Source organism: Bufo gargarizans, chromosome 2 (assembly GCF_014858855.1).
Source record: "Bufo gargarizans isolate SCDJY-AF-19 chromosome 2, ASM1485885v1, whole genome shotgun sequence".
NCBI classification, from domain to species: Eukaryota; Metazoa; Chordata; class Amphibia; order Anura; family Bufonidae; genus Bufo; species Bufo gargarizans.
In genome coordinates, this window is record NC_058081.1 from 337,991,694 (window position 1) to 338,011,306 (window position 19,613).

A 19,613-nucleotide genomic window follows, 5' to 3' on the forward strand; every position below is an offset into this window, starting at 1 on the left:
TCTCTATATATACACACTTAAGGATGTATTAGACACCCTGATGCTACAAGCGATTGTCGGAAAGGAAGCGTTCCCTCCCAGATATCAGTGACTGGCAGCTATGGCCACATGCACACACGACCGTATGTGTTTTGCGGTCCACAAAAAAAATAAAAAATTTTATGTCATCCGTTTTAGTTTTTTTTGCGGATCCATTGTAACCATGCCTAAAACAGACAAGAATAGGACATATGGATAGCACATGATGTGCTGTCCGCATTTTTTGCGAACCCATTGAAATGAACGAGTCCGCATGCTATCCGCAAAAAAAAACAAAAAACTGAATGGACATGAGGCCTTAATACAGAGAATGCTATCAATCACTGATAACACCCCTCGTGTACAACTGAGCTCAGAAAGAGCAGAGATTTAAATGTATAAATTACAAGTTTAGTTAAATCTTTTCCCACAAAATTATATATCAATCTGCTCAGCTCCTTCTGCTCTCCAATATGCTGCCTGCATGAAATGCAGTTCAATCTGCTGGCAGCATATTATAGAGTATGAATAGCTAAACAGAATGATATATCATTTTATTGGAAAATATTTAGCAAAACATATAATTTGCATTCAAATCTCTGCAGAGAATACAGTCAGTCACTGACAGCATGGCCCCAGTGTACAACTGAATTCAGAAATAGCACACAAGTTATACTGAATCTTTTCCCATAAAACTATATATCAGTCTGCTCAGCTCCTCCTGCTCTATAACAAGCTGCCTGCAGACTGCACTGTATTTCATGGTGACAGGTTACCTTTAACATAAGCCATATACCTCCTCCCCATGTGCTAAAACATATAAAAGAGTACTTATCTAAAAACCTGTGATCTCAAATTTACAAAAGAAAATGATTGGTACAAAAACTGGAATTTGTGACATCATTGGAACAGATCTAAAATTTGAGAATATCAGTCACACTGCATTCACACACAGCAAAAATAAATAATTCTATCCTTGTCAATGGATTTAATTCTGTTGATTCTTCAAGTATAGAAATATTGTAAGATAATAAATAAGAAGTTGACATTATCATGTTATTTCAGCCATGGAACAGTTTCTATCATTTCATATCAAAGTATGAGGTTAAAAAGTAGCTAAATTGGAGTCCAGCTACTGTATAGTATACAAACCTCTGATAAAAGGTATCATAAGAAAACAAAAAACACACAACACATACCTGGCACATGCTTCGGTAGACAGAGCTCATTTGTAATGGGCCAAGCCTTTCATCCACAAAAGCAAGAAACAACCACCATCCTCCTCATTTGAAAAAATAAAGTATGTCCAACATTTACAGAACCACCTTTAAATGAACATGTATATAAAGGCAGCTGGAACAGAAAACATTTGCCCCAAAAGAAGAAGCTGCAGTTTGTGAATAACTGCAATAGACATCAAACATGAGATAAAAAATAAAAATAAAAAAAGACGAAAAAAATAAAAATAAAAGTCTACACTCTAAGTGGTCTAGAAAAGTTTTCAATATAACTACCTACTTTAAAAAGGTAATAGCTACTAGTAATGCTTACACTAGGATTAAGATCAGAGGTAAAATGAGAACAAAAAAGCATCAGTTCTTCAACTGAGGTTCAGTTCCTTGTCACTGCAATAAAACTGCAGTATGCTTGCATAGTGTGGAATGCAGGAGGTCCTCAAACGCTGCTGTTTTCTTGCTGCTGGCCTTCACTCTGACTAAATGGAGGCATATGTTCAGGAAAGGGCGGAGGCATCCATTGTCCATTCTGAGAATGTCCAGCTAACTCCGGATTACAGGGTGCTATGTAGAACAGAAAATAGACAATTCTAGGTCATTCTAGTTTTTTGGGCAACGGAATGCTTAATGAAAAATACTAAATTCACCCATTTAGTACAACTGTTACCTCAGTGCCGCTGGTCCCTGTATACTTCCATGCCGCTGATCATTTACCGTCTAAACAGGTGACAGCTGCAGCCAATAACTGCCCTCAAAAGTCTAGTGCTGTACATGCAGCCGAAACCGTTGACTGGCTGCAGCTGTCACCTGGTTAGCCAGCATAGAAGTATAAAGGGACCAGTGGGGTCCATTAGATCGGTAGCTATCCGTCTGTTTTTTGGCAGCAGTATTGGAACTATTTCAGAGCATGGGGAGGGCACATTTCATTTTTATTACACCAAATAGCAACTATTCATGCTAAAGGTGCTCAACAGAGCAGACAACCAGGTACCACTACAAGCATCGAACATGTAAGCAGCTGTGTGAATGGTTATCTGCTTGCTGAATAAAAGAAAATGCCCAAGTGTTGGATTTTTGCCAGTGTGTTTCACTAGACAGGATAGATCAGCTGATCGCCCTGGCCACTTCAAGGGGTAGTCCAGAGGGAGTTATTTTCTCACCCCATTATATAACAGTAGGAAGCTCACTGTATACACTACCTGTAGGGTCTGGCAAGTCACTGGTTCCACCCTCTGCATTAGGTGTCTCTTCCGCGACATTCCCAAAAGCTGCAGCATCATACCCAGGATCATACTTCTCCTCCTTGACAGCCTGCCTCTTCGCATCCGCTGTACAACAAAAGAAGAGAACGCCATTAAAATCAAAATGTTATACAATGTTAATCCCTCCAATGTGGGAAATAGATACATACAAAGCGCCTAAGGTGGAGTAAAATATGGTCATGTTAAAAGATTGCTCTGTATTGGCAACATACATCTTATATTTCTTATAGTATGCAAGTCTGTTCGGTTGGCAAGTGCTGATCTAATATGTGATATAAAGACTTGGTATTATGTTAAAGAATCTTACTTTTCAAATGATACCAGACTCAGTATTCTAGGTACAATATTTAGGCTGCAGGACTTGTTTGAACTTAGGGAAAGCATGAAACATTTTACCTCCTGGTTGTGGGTATGTAAAGTAGAGGGAGGAATCTGCAAGTGACGTCAGGAAGATCACAGTCCATTACTGGTAGAGCCTCCAGTGACCATGGGGTGACTACAGGAACTTTTCTTCATGTTATCACCCCTCTTACCAATCAGGGAGGGTAGTTGCCCACTGACTATGACATTTATTTTATTTTTTTTCTCAAATTTCTTTATTGAAATTTTTAAATGCCAAATACAGAACAGCATAACAAAAGAGTCAATGTTGTTTACATTGCTATACAAAACATCACTTATGCATAACTTTTAATCCCCCCCCCCCACCATTCCCTAGATTCACATCACCAACCTATCACAGTCTATCTTTCCCCCCTATCTCGCTGTCTGATTCTTCTCATATAGTGCTACTAATGCCTATCTCTTCCTTCACATACTTTTAGTTTCCCCAACCTGTCTTTAAGGTCCTCAATGATGTACCATGTTAGTTTAAATGGGGTCATTATCCTTAGATATTCTGACTCAGGGACATATTTCAACATGAAATTCCTCCACACTTAATATAACTTTTTAGCCAAGACTTCTTTCTTACTAAGTGCATATAGCCACTCTAGGTGGAATGTATGGCGTAGTTGGGCGAGTATCATGTCGTTAGTAGGGATCTCAGGTTTAAGCCACATTTTGAGCAGACAGCTTTTGGCTACCATCAATAGCCTATGTCCCGCTTGTGATAAAACCTTTTTGGGTTCCCCTGCCACATCTGTACTCCCCGATTCTATAGCAACATGCAATATTACCATGTTTGGCATAACATGTCCCTGAAACTTGCTTATCCGTCTGGCCCACTTTTTTCCAGAACCCTTGCAGCTTGGGGCAACTCCACAGACCATTAAACAGATCAGTCCGAGGTGTCTTGCACGGGGGACATGCTATCAAGCGCTCTGCCTGGGAAGTTGAAACCGTAAATTGCATGATGCAATTTTTTGATATGGGTTTCTCGCCACTTCTCATTAACTATTGTCCTGAATAGAGATGTTATACCAGAGTAGGCACATTTGGAAATCTCTTATCTTCAGTATCTGTCCCCATTTTTTTAATATTTTCGTACGATCTTTGGATATCCATCTGTCCCTCAGCAGTTGATATAACAGCGTAATTGTAGGTCTGGTTTTAAAGGGATTCTGTCACCTCCCCTCAGCCAAAAAACGATTTAAAAGCAGCCATGCAGCACAGCTTACCTGGATTAAGCTGTGCTGTTTAATCTTGAAATCCGTCCAGCAGTTACTTTAAAAAACGACTTTGATCAATAAGGAAATGCGTCCTGAAGGTGCCCAGAGGGGCGTTTTTTTCTTCCTAGTGAGCCCAGTACCGCCCCTCTTTCAGTGCCCAGCCCGCCTCAGTCAGCCGGGAAGAGAGAGCATCGGACGTCACTGGGCTCGGCGCATGCCCAGTGACGAAGATGAAGCTGCCGCCCTCAGTCTCCTGATGATCGCACAGGCGCAGCCCTCAGTGGGTACTGCGCCTGTGCGAGACTTCGTTCGGCGTGAGGGAGGGGGAGGAGAGGCAGGAGAGGCTGTGGCAGGCTGGGGGCGGCAGTTAGAAAATACAAGGAAGGCGGGCTGGGCACTGAAAGAGGGGCGGTACTGGGCTCACTAGGAAGAAAAAAACGCCCCTCTGGGCACCTTCAGGACGCATTTCCTTATTGATCAAAGTCGTTTTTTAAAGTAACTGCTGGACGGATTTCAAGATTAAACAGCACAGCTTAATCCAGGTAAGCTGTGCTGCATGGCTGCTTTTAAATCGTTTTTTGGCTGAGGGGAGGTGACAGAATCCCTTTAAGACTCAGTATTGTGTCGAGGTCATTTGTCTTCCACTCCTGTGAGAGATCTTTAACAAGATTCCTGCTATAATCTCTAATTTGCAAATATGATAAGTAATTTGGTCCCAGCAAATCCCATTTTTCCTCCATTTCCTGTAGTGTGGCCCAACGGTTTTCCCCTTCCTTGAAGAGATCTCCCATTTTCCTAATCCCTTTTAAGACCCAGGGCTGGAATAGCTTGCTATTTGTTCCTGGTTCAAACCCGGGATTATGCGAAAACACAGCACCCAACCAGTATTGTTGTTCGGCCACAGTTGTGGCTGTTGCTGGTTTGAACCCCGTTGGGTCTTTTGGCATGGTTGGTGTTCCATGGTGGTCATTTTCTTGGTTGGTTTGCTTCTCCTACTGCTTGTACACAAACTGAAGCTCTCTCTCCAGGCTGGAGCTAAAGCTTTTACTAGTGTCAACGCGTCCTAGAGGACATAGCTATACCCATGGTTCCTGTGTCCCCCAATGAGAGCGAGAAAGAGATTTTACTGGTAAGTTATACAAAAATCTCCTTTTTTTTTTATGTAGTCTTTCTGAATAGTTACGCTTTGATGCAAATTTGCATAAAGACACACATGACTGCAAAGTGCTTGGAGGCATTTTCATAAATTACAAACAATATATGGGTATGGGGTGTATGTTTTTTCCATTTCACAATTCAGGTTTTTGTCAAAAGCATGACAATTGTCATGGCAGTAAAAGTGTAAAAATATACTTTTTGGCAAAGGTCTGGACCATTTACAAATGCTAAATACTCCAAAAAACACTCACACATTCAACTTTTTTTTTTTTTTTAAATAGCCTACCTTGAGCCAATTGCAAGTCGAACGAGTATTGCACCTCTTGAATTTCCCTGGCATTCTCAATACCCTTCAGTTGGTCTCTCAAATCTTTTAATTTGATATAGTGATGAACCTTGTCTTGAGCTCGAGGAAACTGTGCACAGCGGGCACTTGACGAAGGCATGACATAACAAATCTGTATCCAAAAAAGGGACAGGCGAGATTAAATTCCAATTTTTAAAACTATGTTACAATCATCCATGTACTTTATTAGTCATGCTGAGTTTTAATTATATATTTTTTAGGGTCCATTCACAGGTACGCAAAACACAGACATGGCCATGCGCGTTCCGCATTTTGAGGACCGCACATGGCCGGCACTTTAAATAGAAATGCCTTTTCTTGTCTGTGGACAATAGGACATGTTCTATTTTTGGGGGGGGAACGGAAGTGCCTGCCTGTGTGAATTACTACATCTGCTTTCTATAATCCCATACAGCCTGCTTAAAATAAAAAAAATATGGACAAAAATATCCCTAACAAACAAAAAACTGTTTTGATCCTGTTATATAGCATAATGATGTAATTTTCAAAGCAATATACTGACTGTGTCTGTCTCTGGAACTCTGTGTGGTTGGATTCCAAATTCAAACTTTTTAATCTTGACACCAAAAATTTCTTTGCTAAAAATTTCATATATACCTGAAAGGAAGGAGAAAATTAAGCTGGTGACTTATTTAAACCCTAGCTGAGAACAACGCTAACAATTTGGAGTGAAAGCAGAGGTCATCTCACATTTTCCATTAAAAACAGCTATCCGTGGTTTGTATTTCTGCAGCTTTTGTACCAGGATTCTTCCTCCTTCACGGAACTCTTTACTAGAGAAACCATGGAGAGAAAATACAATAGATTAATATTTCCTGAGCAATAAATGACACATTTAGATCTCTCCAAACAGATCCCACTCACCTGGAGAGGTCCTTGCTCCCTGGAGTAGTTCTCTCCACCATGTTAGTGAAGCCAATGCCATACTTCTCAGGAAGTACGAGATCATCTAAGTGGTTCAGCTGCTTATCACTGAGCCCTGATAGGAAAAGGCACTTCCCTGAGAGAAAAGAAATGGATATTTCTCAATGCATGATTAGTCACAAACTTTTTTTATATATATCTCAAACATCCAGTTCCTTCCCCTTTTACACCAGTCAAGGAGTGGGCCAATGATTTGAATTCCTATGAATAATGTTTCTGATAACTTTTCCATGTATAGATGCCGCTGATCACCCGTCAAACGAGCCAACATTCATTTGCCGGGCGATTGCGCCTAAATGTTTTTTGTTTTTTGGTAATGCAAAAGGCAAACCAACTGTTCACCCCCCTATCACTTTGCAACAAGTACTGATCAACTTGTACATCGTCGACCTGCGCTGTTTTATTGCCTGGCATCGGTCCGTTTAAGAGGACCCTAAGAAGCGTCCCCTCTTTCCATAAAAAGTAAAGACCTCCTGTATGCACTCTGTGAAAGATGAAGAGCAGCAACATAGTCCTGCTTGGCGTTTCGTTACTCACTATGACAGCGCCGATGTGCCACTTGAGATGTATGGCAATTAATTCTGCAAAGCGCAAGGCACAGTGGAATTATTTCCAGCCATAAATAATACACATGGGATATCTGAGGCGACAAAGAACTGCTTATATTATAGTAAGACAAAGGACACTTCCAGATGGATGAACACGGAGTTCATTACATTTTAACCGTTTGAACATTAGAGAAAACAAAATCATGGTACCAAATAAATCATATCTTTTATTTAAATATCTTAGGCGCTAGAGTTTTCGTCCCCAAGATCAAGGAGACGTTTGAACGGAAGGTGTCTGCCAGTTTTTAGAGACTGATGACCTACCCTCAGCAGTTCCCCATCCCTGCATCCCTTTATCTACGATGTTTCATTATGTACAGATTACTAAGATTCTGCACATAATACATAACAAACCAAACAGTTCAGGAGATGGCAGGTGCAATAAAACCAGAATGGACAAATCACTGCACACTTTATGAACCAGTTACACCACTCCTGGATCTGGTTTGATTATTTTTATTTTTTTTAATAGCCAGGTTAGAATAAAAACTGCCACAAACATAATCACTGCACACTTTATGAACCAGTTACACCACTCCTGGATCTGGTTTGATTTTTATTTTATTTTTAATAGCCAGGTTAGAATAAAAACTGCCACAAACATAAAAAAAACTAATGGGGCCATTTATCAAACTGGTGTTAAGTAGAACTGGCTTAGTTTGCCTATAGCAGTGGACCTTTTGGAGACCGAGTGCCCAAACTGCAACCCAAAACCCACTTATTTATTGCAAAGTGCCAACACGGCAAGTTAACCTGAATCCTACAGACCAATATAGTATATCTTCCATGTACTTTATCATTTAGTTATAACAGGCTGCCTACATTCAATTCACTACCTGTGCTGTTAATAGTGCGCCCTGCGCTGATGAATGGCAGGACAAGTCTAAAGGCATATTGGTACACCATAGATACCTTTTTTTCAGGGTGCAGGTGCCCACAGAGAGGGCCCCGAGTGCCCGTGCCATAGGTTCGCCACTACTAGCCTATAGCAACCAATCAGATTCCACTTTTCATTTTTGACAGCTCATTTGGAAAACAAAAGGTGGAATCCGATTGGCTGCTATGGGCAACCAAGCCAGTTACTTTACACCAGTTTGATAAATGATCCTAATAACCTAAATTGTTAGAAGCTTGCTGAAAATGTTGGGTGAAATGGCCATCTGGCTGCCAGGATTTGTCCAGCCCCACACTGGAGAAATGTGCACGGAAGCTCTACACCTCTGTACTAAAGGAAGTGTACAGCCTCCGTGTACTGCTGCAACGCCCTATCCCCTAACAATAATTCACTCCACAATGAAGTCAATGGAGCACAGCACTATTTTCTTTCTATGATAGAATGGACTCCATATTTTCCCTATACAACTGCAGGCATACGGAGATCAATGCATGCGGCACTGTACAACGTGCACAAACCCTAATAAGTGCACTTGTTTCACAACCAAGAATGAGAAATCTTCTTAGAGAAAATATTCCATGAGCATTCATTAACTTACAGAAGTGGTTTCCAGGGCCTGGGTAGTGGTGACCTTTATGTGCTGCCATAAGACCTGGGTTGATTCCGATCTGTGCAAGATTTAAAAAAAGCCCACAGAATTAGATGGCACCATACCCAAATATCACCATAACATTGTATACAGCTCATTCCAACATACTTACTATAACTATGTCCAAGTTAAATGTTAGGATATCTGGCAAGGTTTTAGTTAGGATCTCAGCTTCAGAGACACCGTTGAATCTATCCACTTTCCTCTTCACCTTGAAAGTGTCTGTGATCTTCTCTTGCTTTCCCGATTTAGGGGCTTTAGGGGTTTTAGGTGCCTTAGGGGGCTTTTCAGCTGACTTCTTAGGTTTGGGTTCACCTTGAGCTCTGCCTCTCTTTCTTTTTCCTTTGGTAGGTTCTTCTAAAAACAAACAAATAAATCAGCACATAAATAGCGGGTTGTCCGCTTTATTTATATTGATGACCTGATAGGTAATCAATATCAGATTGGCAGGGGGCCAACACCCGGCAGGCCTGCTGATCAGCTGTTTGAAAAGAAGGCTGCACTCATACGAGCAATGCCTTCTCTTAAAAGGTATTATCCCATCTTAGACAATTGGGGCATATCGCTAGGATATGCCCCCATTGTCTGATAGGTGCGGGTCCCACCTCTGGGACCTGCACCTACAAGGAGAACGGAGCAGGAGAGAGTTGTGGCTGAAGGACCCCAGGTTTCCCAGGGTCCGTCCACCACCAGGCGCAGCTCCCCGCCTCTCCCATTGAAGTGAATGGGAGCGCACCGCGCATTCGCAGCCACCGCTCCCATTCATTTCTATGGGGCCGACGGAAATAGCCGAGCCAGCGCTATTTTCGGCAGCTCCATAGAAATGAATGGAGGACGGCTGCACATGCGCAGTGCATCCTCCTCAACTTTCTCCTCTCCGTTCTCCTTGTAGGTGCAGGTCCCAGAGGTGGGACCTGCACCTATCAGACAATGAGGGCATATCCTAGCGATAACCCCTTTAAGTGTTTACCTGCTCGCCATCGCAACTGCAGCACTGAGCATTGTAATTACAACTAAGTCTTCCCATTCACTTCAATGGGACATCTCCTTCCTACTCAAGTGAATACTACAGAGCTGTCCCACAGAAGTAAATGGGACGGCTTGTAATTACACCTGCTCAAGACTGCGGTTGCAATGGAAAGCAGGTAAACAGCAGTGAAGGGAAGGCAGCACTCGTACAAACACGGCCTTCTCTTCAAATAGCTGATCGGTGGAGGTACCCCGCTGATCTGATATTGATTACCTATCCTGAGGATTAGTCACCAATATAAGTAACGCGGACAACCCCTTTAACTGCATAGCACCACACCAGGTTGTGTGTGATACTGCCTAAAACTATAGGTCTTGTTCACACAGGGATGTTTTCAGCAAAATCTAGTTTTGGATCCATGAAAAATCCAAGAAAAGGGGTTGTGTCACTTCAGCAAATGGCATTTATCATGTAGAGAAAGTGAATATAAGGCACTTACTAATATATTGTTATTATCAATATTGCTTCCTTTACTGGCTGGATTCATTTCTTCATCACATTATACACTGCTTGTTTCCATGGTTATGACCACCCTGAAATCCATCAGCTGTGATTGCGCTTGTATGTTATAGGAAAAAGCACCAGCCTATGTGAGCTCCCATGGTGCCGGCCACCAGAGAGGCCAACAATTTTTCCTATAGTGTGCAAGCACGGCCACTGCTGATGGATTGCAGGGTGGTCGGAACCATGCAAATGAGACAATATGGATAATAAAAATACATTAGTAAGGGCCTTGTATTAACTTTCTCTACTTGATAAATGCCATTTGCTTAAAGGGAACCTGTCACCTAGAAAATGCATATTAAACCGCCAGCAGTACCTTATTGCAGCCTATACCATGACTATAAAGGTGTCTGTGTCTTTTCTGTACAAAGCAGCAAAAGTCTGAAAAAATACTTTTATTCAACGGGCCACGCTATGTAAACGATAGTCTTTAGTCTTAGCATTTAATTGATGGGATTTCCTTCACTACTGGATGCATGAATGTAGTCTTGCGCGTGCGCCATGTCCCTTCAATACCGGCGCCTGCGCTGTGCCTGTTCCACTCCGCTATGAGCTCAATGCTCAGGCACACGAGAGCCTGGGCATGCGCAAGACTACATACAAGCAACCGGCAGTGAAGGAATCAGGCATCCTATCAATCAAATGGTTTGGGGAGGTAAAGGGGGCGGGGTGCGCTTGACTTCAGGCGAGAAAGCCGCTGCCACCTTGACTTCAAGACTATTGTTTACATAGCATGGCCTGTTGAATAAAAGTATTTTTTTTTAGACACAGACACCTTTATAATCATGCTACTGGCTGCAATAAGGTACTGCTGGCGGTATAATATGCATCATCTAGGTGACAGGTTCCCTTTAAGTGACACAACCCCTTTAAGGGCTCATTGACATCTCCGGTAACCTAACACGGAAGGGAGCAGCCTGAGTTTACCGGATCCGGAATTGATGGATTATGCCATTTACAACGGGATCCCTATCGACTATAACAAGATCTGGCTGCTTTCTGGCATTTATGCTGGAACAGGCTACTGGAAGAGCCTGCCGGGTTTACAAACACGACTGTGAACATACCCTTAAAATGCATGCTTTGTCTTCATTTTCTTAACTTACCTTGCAGATTTTCCTGAGCAATGTCTGGAACCCCCATTGACACGTGCATATTAATGGGTTCGATGGGTGGCACACCTGTCAGTGTGTGCAGAACCTGTGGCTCATTAGCTGGCATACCAGAATAAGACTGGAGCTCATGGGCTGGGACTCCAGTAAGGGTGTGCAGAGTCCTCTGTTCATTGCCCAGATCCAAATTTGATGGAGCATTCATCATTTGATGGAACGGATAGGCATAGAATGCCTGGGCTGGCTGCAGGTTGTAGTAACTGCAAACAAAAACAATAATAATTAAAGAGATATACAGCATATGGGGACCCTAACACCATCATTATCCTCAGAAGACTTCTCCCTGCTATGGGACTGAGGATGGGGACCTGTATCTGTTACTGAGAAAAGGGGAAAAATACACATTGTCACACATTTACTAATGTGAGTGCACCTAGTAGACCTTATAGTAAATTGCACCCAAACTAGCTCATCTAGTTTAGAAAAATCTACTGCTTCTTGTGTGCCAAAGGGACATGGCAAGAAAGAGAAGACGTCATCGGCGCAGGCGCACTGAGGGAGTGCTGAGGAGGAGAGCCTCCTCATCTCAGAGCGCCTGCGCCGAATGAACACAGGCGTGCGATTTTTGAAATGCTGACAGGGCCGGCCAGAGGAGGAGATCGCGGCTGGCCCTGTCAATCAACACGACGAGGGGGCGTTTTTTTGCGGCGGCTACCAGCAAGTAGACGCCCTACTTGCTGGTAGAGACCTAATTTACATATTATAAAAGTTCGTTTTTATAAGAAACTGCTGAAGGAAAGTAAGTAACACCATTATATTTTCATATATCGCAGTATAAGGAATTTAACTAGCCCAAAAAAAAAAAAAAGACTTTAGTGGGGTGACAGAAGCCCTTTAACAAGCTCTGCCTCTGATGCCACCAGATGCAAGGAAGCTATCCTATGTCAATGTTTGACCCTTTAAACAGGCTTTGGCACATGACTTGGATAATAAATAAGCCAGCATCTCATCTGCAGACAGCTGTTTCAGGTAGATTGCTCCTTATCAGTGCAGAGCAGAAAGTACTGGCTTGGGCTACATAAACACGACTGTATGGTTTAACATCTATATGCCATCCTTTTTTTTTTTTGCAGATCCATTGTAACAATGCCGGGCTACGGAATGGACATACTGATGCGGACAGGACATGGGAATGGGTCAGGGCTAGGGCAGCGCTAAGCCTCCGCCCGACAGTGTCTTATGGTAAACAAAGGAGCCTTTTCCCTGCGCGATCTAGCGCAGGGCAAAGGACAGCATCGGAGCATGATCTGCTCCAATGCTCAAGTCAGGGGGGCTGCCTGGGTGAAAATTTAGATTTGTCCGGGTTCAGCTCTGAACCCGGACAACCCCTTTAAGTGTGTATATATAGAGATGTTATCAGTGATTGATTGCATTCTCTGTGTAAGTGTGTATACAGAGATAGCTGTCAGTCACTGATAGTTGTACACAGGGAGGTGTTATCTGTGATTGATAGCATTCTCTGTGCAAGGCTACATTCACACGACCGAATGTGTTTTGCGGTCCGTAAAAAAAGGATGACATTCTGTAAGGAATCCGTTTTTTTGCGGATCCATTGTAACAATGCCTATCCTTGTCTGCAAAACGGACAAGAATAGGATGTTCTATTTTTTTCGGGGCTACGGAACGAACATACTGATGCGGACAGCACACGGTGTGCTGTCCGCATCTTTTGCGGACCCATTGAAATGAAAAATGGGTCCGCATCCTATCCGCAAAAAGAAACAAAAAAACGGAACAGACACGGAAACAAACAACGTTCGTGTGCATGTAGCCTTAGCCTGACTATCCTCGCCCTGTTGGTGAATGGGGCCGAGCACGATATCAAGCACAGCCGCTATACAATGTATGGCACTGTGCTTGCTAAGCTGAGAGAAGGCCACCGGGCTCACAGGAGTTACAGTGCCTTCTCAAACAGCTGATTGGAGAGGGTCCTGAGGGTCGGACTACCACTGATCAGATACTGATGACCACTGCTCCACAGAAGCAAGTATTAAGATGGCCATACAGCTGAGATAGCTGCCGACCGATTGCAACTCCTCACAATTCCATGATAGACATGCGTGCTTATCTAAAGGGAGTAAGTCACTGGCAGACACCTCTAATGGTACCGACCGTCAATGGTGGGGTGCCTCCACGAGGTGTAAACTGGAATCCGCAAAACACATAGATGGTTAAAGCATTTCCTCAGCATCTTGTTTTTAGCTGGAAGAGAAAGTGCCTAATTTATGAGGAGGCTCAGGTCTTGCCATAAATTAGGGACATTTCCAGCTTTGTAAGGGCTCATGCACACGACTGTGTGCTGGCGACCACAAATTGCAGTCCGCAATGCACAGGCACTGACCGTGGGGCAACCGCATGCGGAATGCGGACCCATTCACTTGAATGGGGTCCGCGATCCGCACTGCAAAAAAGTAGCGCATGCACTGCTTTTGTGTGGTGCGGAGGCACGGCCAGAAACACCATGGAAGCATCCGATCAAGTGAATGGGTCCGCATCCATGATGCGGGGTGCACGCGGCCGGTGCCCTGTGTATTGCGGACCCGCTGTATGCGGGCCGCAATACGGCCACGGCGGGTCAACGGCCGTGTGCATGAGCCCTAAATGAAGGACACCTATTATGGTTTATTTTACTCCATGTCTGTAGGCACTCTAGTCAGTGCCTTTTCTCCTGCTGGAACAGTGGACTGGATGTGCTGAAATCGAACATGCTTTATCCCTCTTCCCATCGAATCCTGCCAAAATCAGTGGGCTCTACCATCTTACAGCTTTACTACTGTACCCGCACAGACCCTGTCGCTCTAAGGATCAAATAGGGTTATGGTAGTCTGTCCCCCACATCAGTAAAAAGTCTGTTTCCCACTGTCTTATTTTTTAAGTTTCATTTATCAACTGTTGTTGTGCCCGTTTTGGAGGCATTTGTGCATATTGCGTCTATTTCGAGTTTTAAGACAAATTCAGAAGTTTTCTAGCTTTTGCGCCAATTCCTGTCCTATTTATATAGGTGCACCTTATTTTGTTGTAAAAACAGTCTAATATCTACACCAGCGCAGGGCTGATGTACTTTTCTTTCTCTGTTCTGCGTGATGAGCTGCGCCACAATTTGCCTACTTTCATGGAGATGGGTGGCAAAATTATGCTCACTTGTGCCACATTTTCATATGTGAACTATTTAGACCAGTTTAGTGAATCTGTCTTAGGCTGCTTTCACACTAGCGTTCGGGTGTCCGCTCGTGAGCTCCGTTTGAAGGGGCTCACGAGCGGACCCGAACGCAGCCGTCCAGCCCTGATGCAGTCTGAATGGAGCGGATCCGCTCAGACTGCATCAGTCTGGCGGCGTTCAGCCTCCGCTCCGCTCGCCTCCGCACGGACAGGCGGACAGCTGAACGCTGCTTGCAGCGTTCGGGTGTCCGCCTGGCCGTGCGGATCCGTCCAGACTTACAATGTAAGTCAATGGGGACGGATCCGTTTGAAGATGCCACAATGTGGCTCAATCTTCAAGCGGATCCGTCCCCCATTGACTTTACATTGAAAGTCTGGACGGATCCGTCCCAGGCTATTTTCACACTTAGATTTTTTTTGCTAATATAATGCAGACGGATCCGTTCTGAACGGAGCCTCCGTCTGCATTATTATGAGCGGATCCGTTCAGAACGGATCCGCCCGAACGCTAGTGTGAAAGTAGCCTTACAAGTCAACAACCACTAGTTGTCAGACTTAGGCCCCATGCACACGGCTGTTCCATGCTTTGGGGACCGCAATTTGCAAGGGCAACATCTGTGCGGCGGCCGGATCGAGACCCATGGGTCCGTGATCTGTCCGCACCTCAAAAAAAAAAAAAAAAAAAGAACATGTTCTATTATTTTGCAGTGCAGAGGCACGGACAGAAACTCCACGGAAGCAAATCTGCCAGGATTTGAACTCCCAACCTTGTACATTAGAGGCAATGAGGTTCACCACTACACTATAGAGCTACATGTTAACCTGCACAGAAATATAAAATAAGTCTAATGCTGAATAGGAATACTCACTACATCAGACACTACTATGAGGCTTTTCTGACACAGTTTAGCATTCAGCTTTATAGCTTAGTGGATAAGGTCCTTGCCTCTAATGTACAACGTTGGGAGTTCAAATCCCGACAGAAACTTTTCAGAGTAGTTTTAAATACACTGGGTGTCCCCAAACACTGACTCCATATATGGATATAGCTATATATGGAGTCAGAGCAGGGACTCCTAAGCCAAACTAGAGTCCTGACACCCTTCCCTCTTCAGAGAAGGGGGTGCCTGGGGTTCTCCCATTGTGCTATATATAAACAGCAGCACTAATGCATAGTCTGTGTGACAAGTGATTGGCCAAAAGTTGTCACCGACCGTAGACATGCCCCTGTTCTTTTCATTGGAGATGAAACCTCTGACATACAACCTGGTGACCTGTGTGCATATGCTGATGTGTCCTCTGACACTACCTGCATATGGCTTCAGTGCCTGTTCACACCAAGACGCATCAGTGAAAGTCTGGTGTCCTGTAAAGTTCTTATAGAGTGAAGGCATGTCAAGCGAGCGTCCATTATTCATTGAAAACATCCGTAGCTAGGTGTAACTAACATATGGCACACAGCTCAGATACATTCATTCAGACTAATTGTCTGAGAAAGACCGTGTGTGAACATAGCCCCAGATCAGCCCCGTCCGGAGAAAGAGACTGGAGAGAGGCGGCATTTAGCGACCCCGCTTCTTCCCTCCATTCTATACAATGGCAGCTAGCCTGGCGCATGCGCACTGTTGTCTCTATAAAACCAGCAGGCCGCTGCAGAGGTGTGTGGGCCTGAAGCAGCCTGAGCGCTCACCTGCCGGTATCCTGGGCCTCCATGACCGAGCTCTGTGCAGATGGGTAGTCTAAAGCCTCCGAGCTCACACACCGGCAATTCTACAGGACACTGCTCCGCGACCACCGAGCTCTCCTCAGTCACTAGCTGAGCGGCAGGGACAACACGTCACTGCCGGGGCTGACCAACCGGCAGGGTCCTGGCTGACACGTGACTATGCCCAGCCAGGGGGGGCTGGGGACAACTCTGTGTGCGGCGGAGGGCTGTACATAACGCTGGGGGATGGGATGTTAGAGCTGGGGACTGATACAGTCAGAGAGGTGAACTTACCGGCGCCTGCCTGTGTGAGGTGTGCACCCAGGAAGTGCGCTGCCGTGACATCACACCATTCAGGAAACATAGGTGACAACTTTCTTGTCACTTTTGTAAAAAGCTCAGTTGTCAGTGAAGGCCAGTGCACTAGATGTATACGTCACTGTATAGCCTTCTACACTGCCCATTGTAAAAGAGAAAAAGGGCCTCCATAGGAAAGCGCAGTCTGCCTCTAAGGGCGCCTTCTCACGATGCAGGTTTTCTGTTCCATTCACACGTCCGTATGTGTTTTTCGGATTCGCAAAACACGGACACCGGCAATGTGCGTTCTGCATTTTGCGCACCGCACACCTCCGGCACTCTCATAGAAAATGCCTACATGTTCTATTTTTATTTTTTTGCGTAACGGAAGTGCAGATCCACGGATGCGGACAGCACATTCCGGCCCCATTGAAAATATATCGGTCCGCACCTGTTCCGCAAAATTGCGGAACGGATGTGGACCAATTTTGCAGACGTTTGAATGGACCCTTCTGAATGGGGCGGAAAGCCCATGGATTTCTGCAAGCCCCATTCAGGTGAAAATTCACAACAAAATCCACAGCGTGTGACTGCATCCTAATGGCCCATTCGGATGGCCGTAGTGCTGCAAAACACAGGTACCGGCCGTGTGCGTTCCGCAATCTGCGGACTGCACATGGCCGCAACCATAATAGTAAATGCCTATTCTTGTAAGAATAGGAGATGTTCTATCTTTTCCACGGAGCCGCAGAATGGAGCCACGGATGCGGACAGCACACTGTGTGGCTCATTTTTTGCGGGATGAGATGGCGGTTTGATTGGTACTATTTTAGGGTGCATATGACTTTTTGATCGCTTGGCTTTTTTGACATATATATTTTTTTAATACAGTGTTTACCTAAAGGGGTTAGATCATGTGATATTTTTATACAGCAGTTTGTTACAGATGTGGCGATACCTAATATCTATACTTTTTTATTTATGTTTTACACATTAAAAGCATTTTTGAAAAAATAAAATCATGTTTTAGTGTCTCCATATTCTGAGAGTCATAGTTTTGGGCGATTGTCTAAGGGCTCTTTCACACTTGCGCTGTTCTTTTCCAGCATAGAGTTCCGTCGTCGCATCAGGATGTCTTCAGTTCAGGACCGGAACGTTTTTTGGCCGGAGAAAATACTGCAGCATGCTGCACTTTTTGCTCCGGCCAAAAATCCTGAAGACTTGCCGTAAGGCCGGATCCGGAATTAATGCCCATTGAAAGGCATTAATCCGGATCCGGCCTTAAGCTAAACGTCATTTCGGCGCATTACCGGATCCGATGTTTAGCTTTTTCTGAATGGCTGCCAGGACGCTAAAGTCCTGTTTGCCATGGTAAAGTGTAGTGGGGAGCGGGGGAGCAGTATACTTACCGTCCGTGCGGCTCCCGGGGCGCTTCAGAGTGACGTCAGGGCGCCCCACGCGCATGGATGCCTGTGATCGCATGAATCACGTCATCCATGCGCATGGGGCGCTCTGACGTCATTCTGGAGCGCCTCGGGAGCCGCACGGGCGGTAAGTATACGGCTCCCCCGCTCCCCACTACTACTATGGCAACCAGGACTTTAATAGCGTCCTGGCTGCCATAGTAACACTGAACGCATTTTGAAGACGGATCCGTCTTCAAATGCTTTCAGTTAACTTGCCGTGTTACGGATCCGGCGGGCACTTCCGGCAAATGGAGTACACGACGGATCCGGACAACGCAAGTGTGAAAGAGCCCTTAGGCTACATGCACACGACCGTTGTGTGTTTTGTGGTCCGCAAATTGCGGATCCGTAAAACACGGATGGCGTCCGTGTGCATTCCGCAATTTGCAGAACAGCACAGACAGCCATTAATATAACTGCCTATTCTTGTCCGCAAAAGGGACAAGAATATGACAGGTTATATTTTTTTTGCGGACCACGGAACGGAGCAATGGATGCAGACAGCACACGGGTTGCTGTCCGCATCTTTTGTGGACCCATTGAAGTGAATGGGTCCGCATCCAAGCCGCAAATACTGCGGCTCGGATGCGGACCAAAACAACGGTCGTGTGCATGTAGCCTTAGATGGGGACTCAGTTTTTGCGGGATGAGGTGACTGTTTCATTGGTACTATTTTGGGGGGCATACGCCTTTTTGACCGCTTGGTATTTCACTTTTTGTGATGTAAGTAGTGATGAGCGAACTTCTGTTTTAAGTTCGGCGTCTAAAGTTCGGCTTCCGGTTAGCGGAGAATCCCGATATGGATTCCGACTTCCGTTGTGGTCCGTGGTAGCGGAATCAATAATCGGCCATTATTGATTCCGCTACCACGGACCACAACGGAAGTCGGAATCCATATCGGGATTCTCCGCTAACCGGAAGCCGAACTTTAGACGCCGAACTTAAAACAGAAGTTCGCTCATCACTAGATGTAAGGTGACAAAAAAATGGTTGTTTTAGCATAGTTTATTTTATTTATTTTTTCGATGGTGTTCAGCTGAGGGGTTGGATCGTGTGATATTTTTATAGAGCCGTTCGTTACGAACTCTGCAATACGCAATATGTCTGGTTTTATTTTTTTTTCTATTTTCTTTTTACAATTTTATGTGTTTTATTTTGGGAAAGGGGCTTTTTTTTTTTTTACTTTAACTATTTTTTTTTTAATTATGAAAACACTTTTTTTTTTAAACTTTTTTTTTTTTTTGTCCCACTCTGGGATTCAACTTCTTGGGTCTGATCCTTTCTGCAATGCTGACAGCCTGCCTGTGAGACCCAGCCTAAGCCCCCTTGGTCGTGCTGCGGCCCGCAAATTGCGGGCCACAATGCACAAACACCCACTGAGGGGCAGCCACAGCGGATCACGGACCCATTCACTTTAATGGGTCCGCAATCCGGCCATTCTGCAAAAAGATAGGACATGTTCTATCGTTTTGCGGAATGGAAGTACGGGACGAAACCCCACTGAAGGGCTCCGTAGTGGTTCCGTTCCGTGCTTTCGTTCTGCATCTCCGGATT

General features: G+C 44.6%; 1 protein-coding gene across 1 annotated transcript; it reads right to left on the reverse strand.

The window, feature by feature from the left end:
- Positions 1-360: 360 nt before the first annotated feature.
- TDG (thymine DNA glycosylase) lies at positions 361-16,447 on the reverse strand. The gene is made up of 10 exons (XM_044277285.1): positions 16,282-16,447; positions 11,367-11,632; positions 8,839-9,083; positions 8,676-8,745; positions 6,515-6,650; positions 6,341-6,423; positions 6,153-6,247; positions 5,570-5,741; positions 2,453-2,581; positions 361-1,817 (listed from the first exon to the last, which is right to left on the reverse strand). The coding sequence occupies exons 1-10, from the start codon at positions 16,302-16,304 to the stop codon at positions 1,693-1,695; spliced, it is 1,344 nt and encodes a 447-aa protein (XP_044133220.1). The 5' UTR covers positions 16,305-16,447; the 3' UTR covers positions 361-1,692.
- Positions 16,448-19,613: the final 3,166 nt, after the last annotated feature.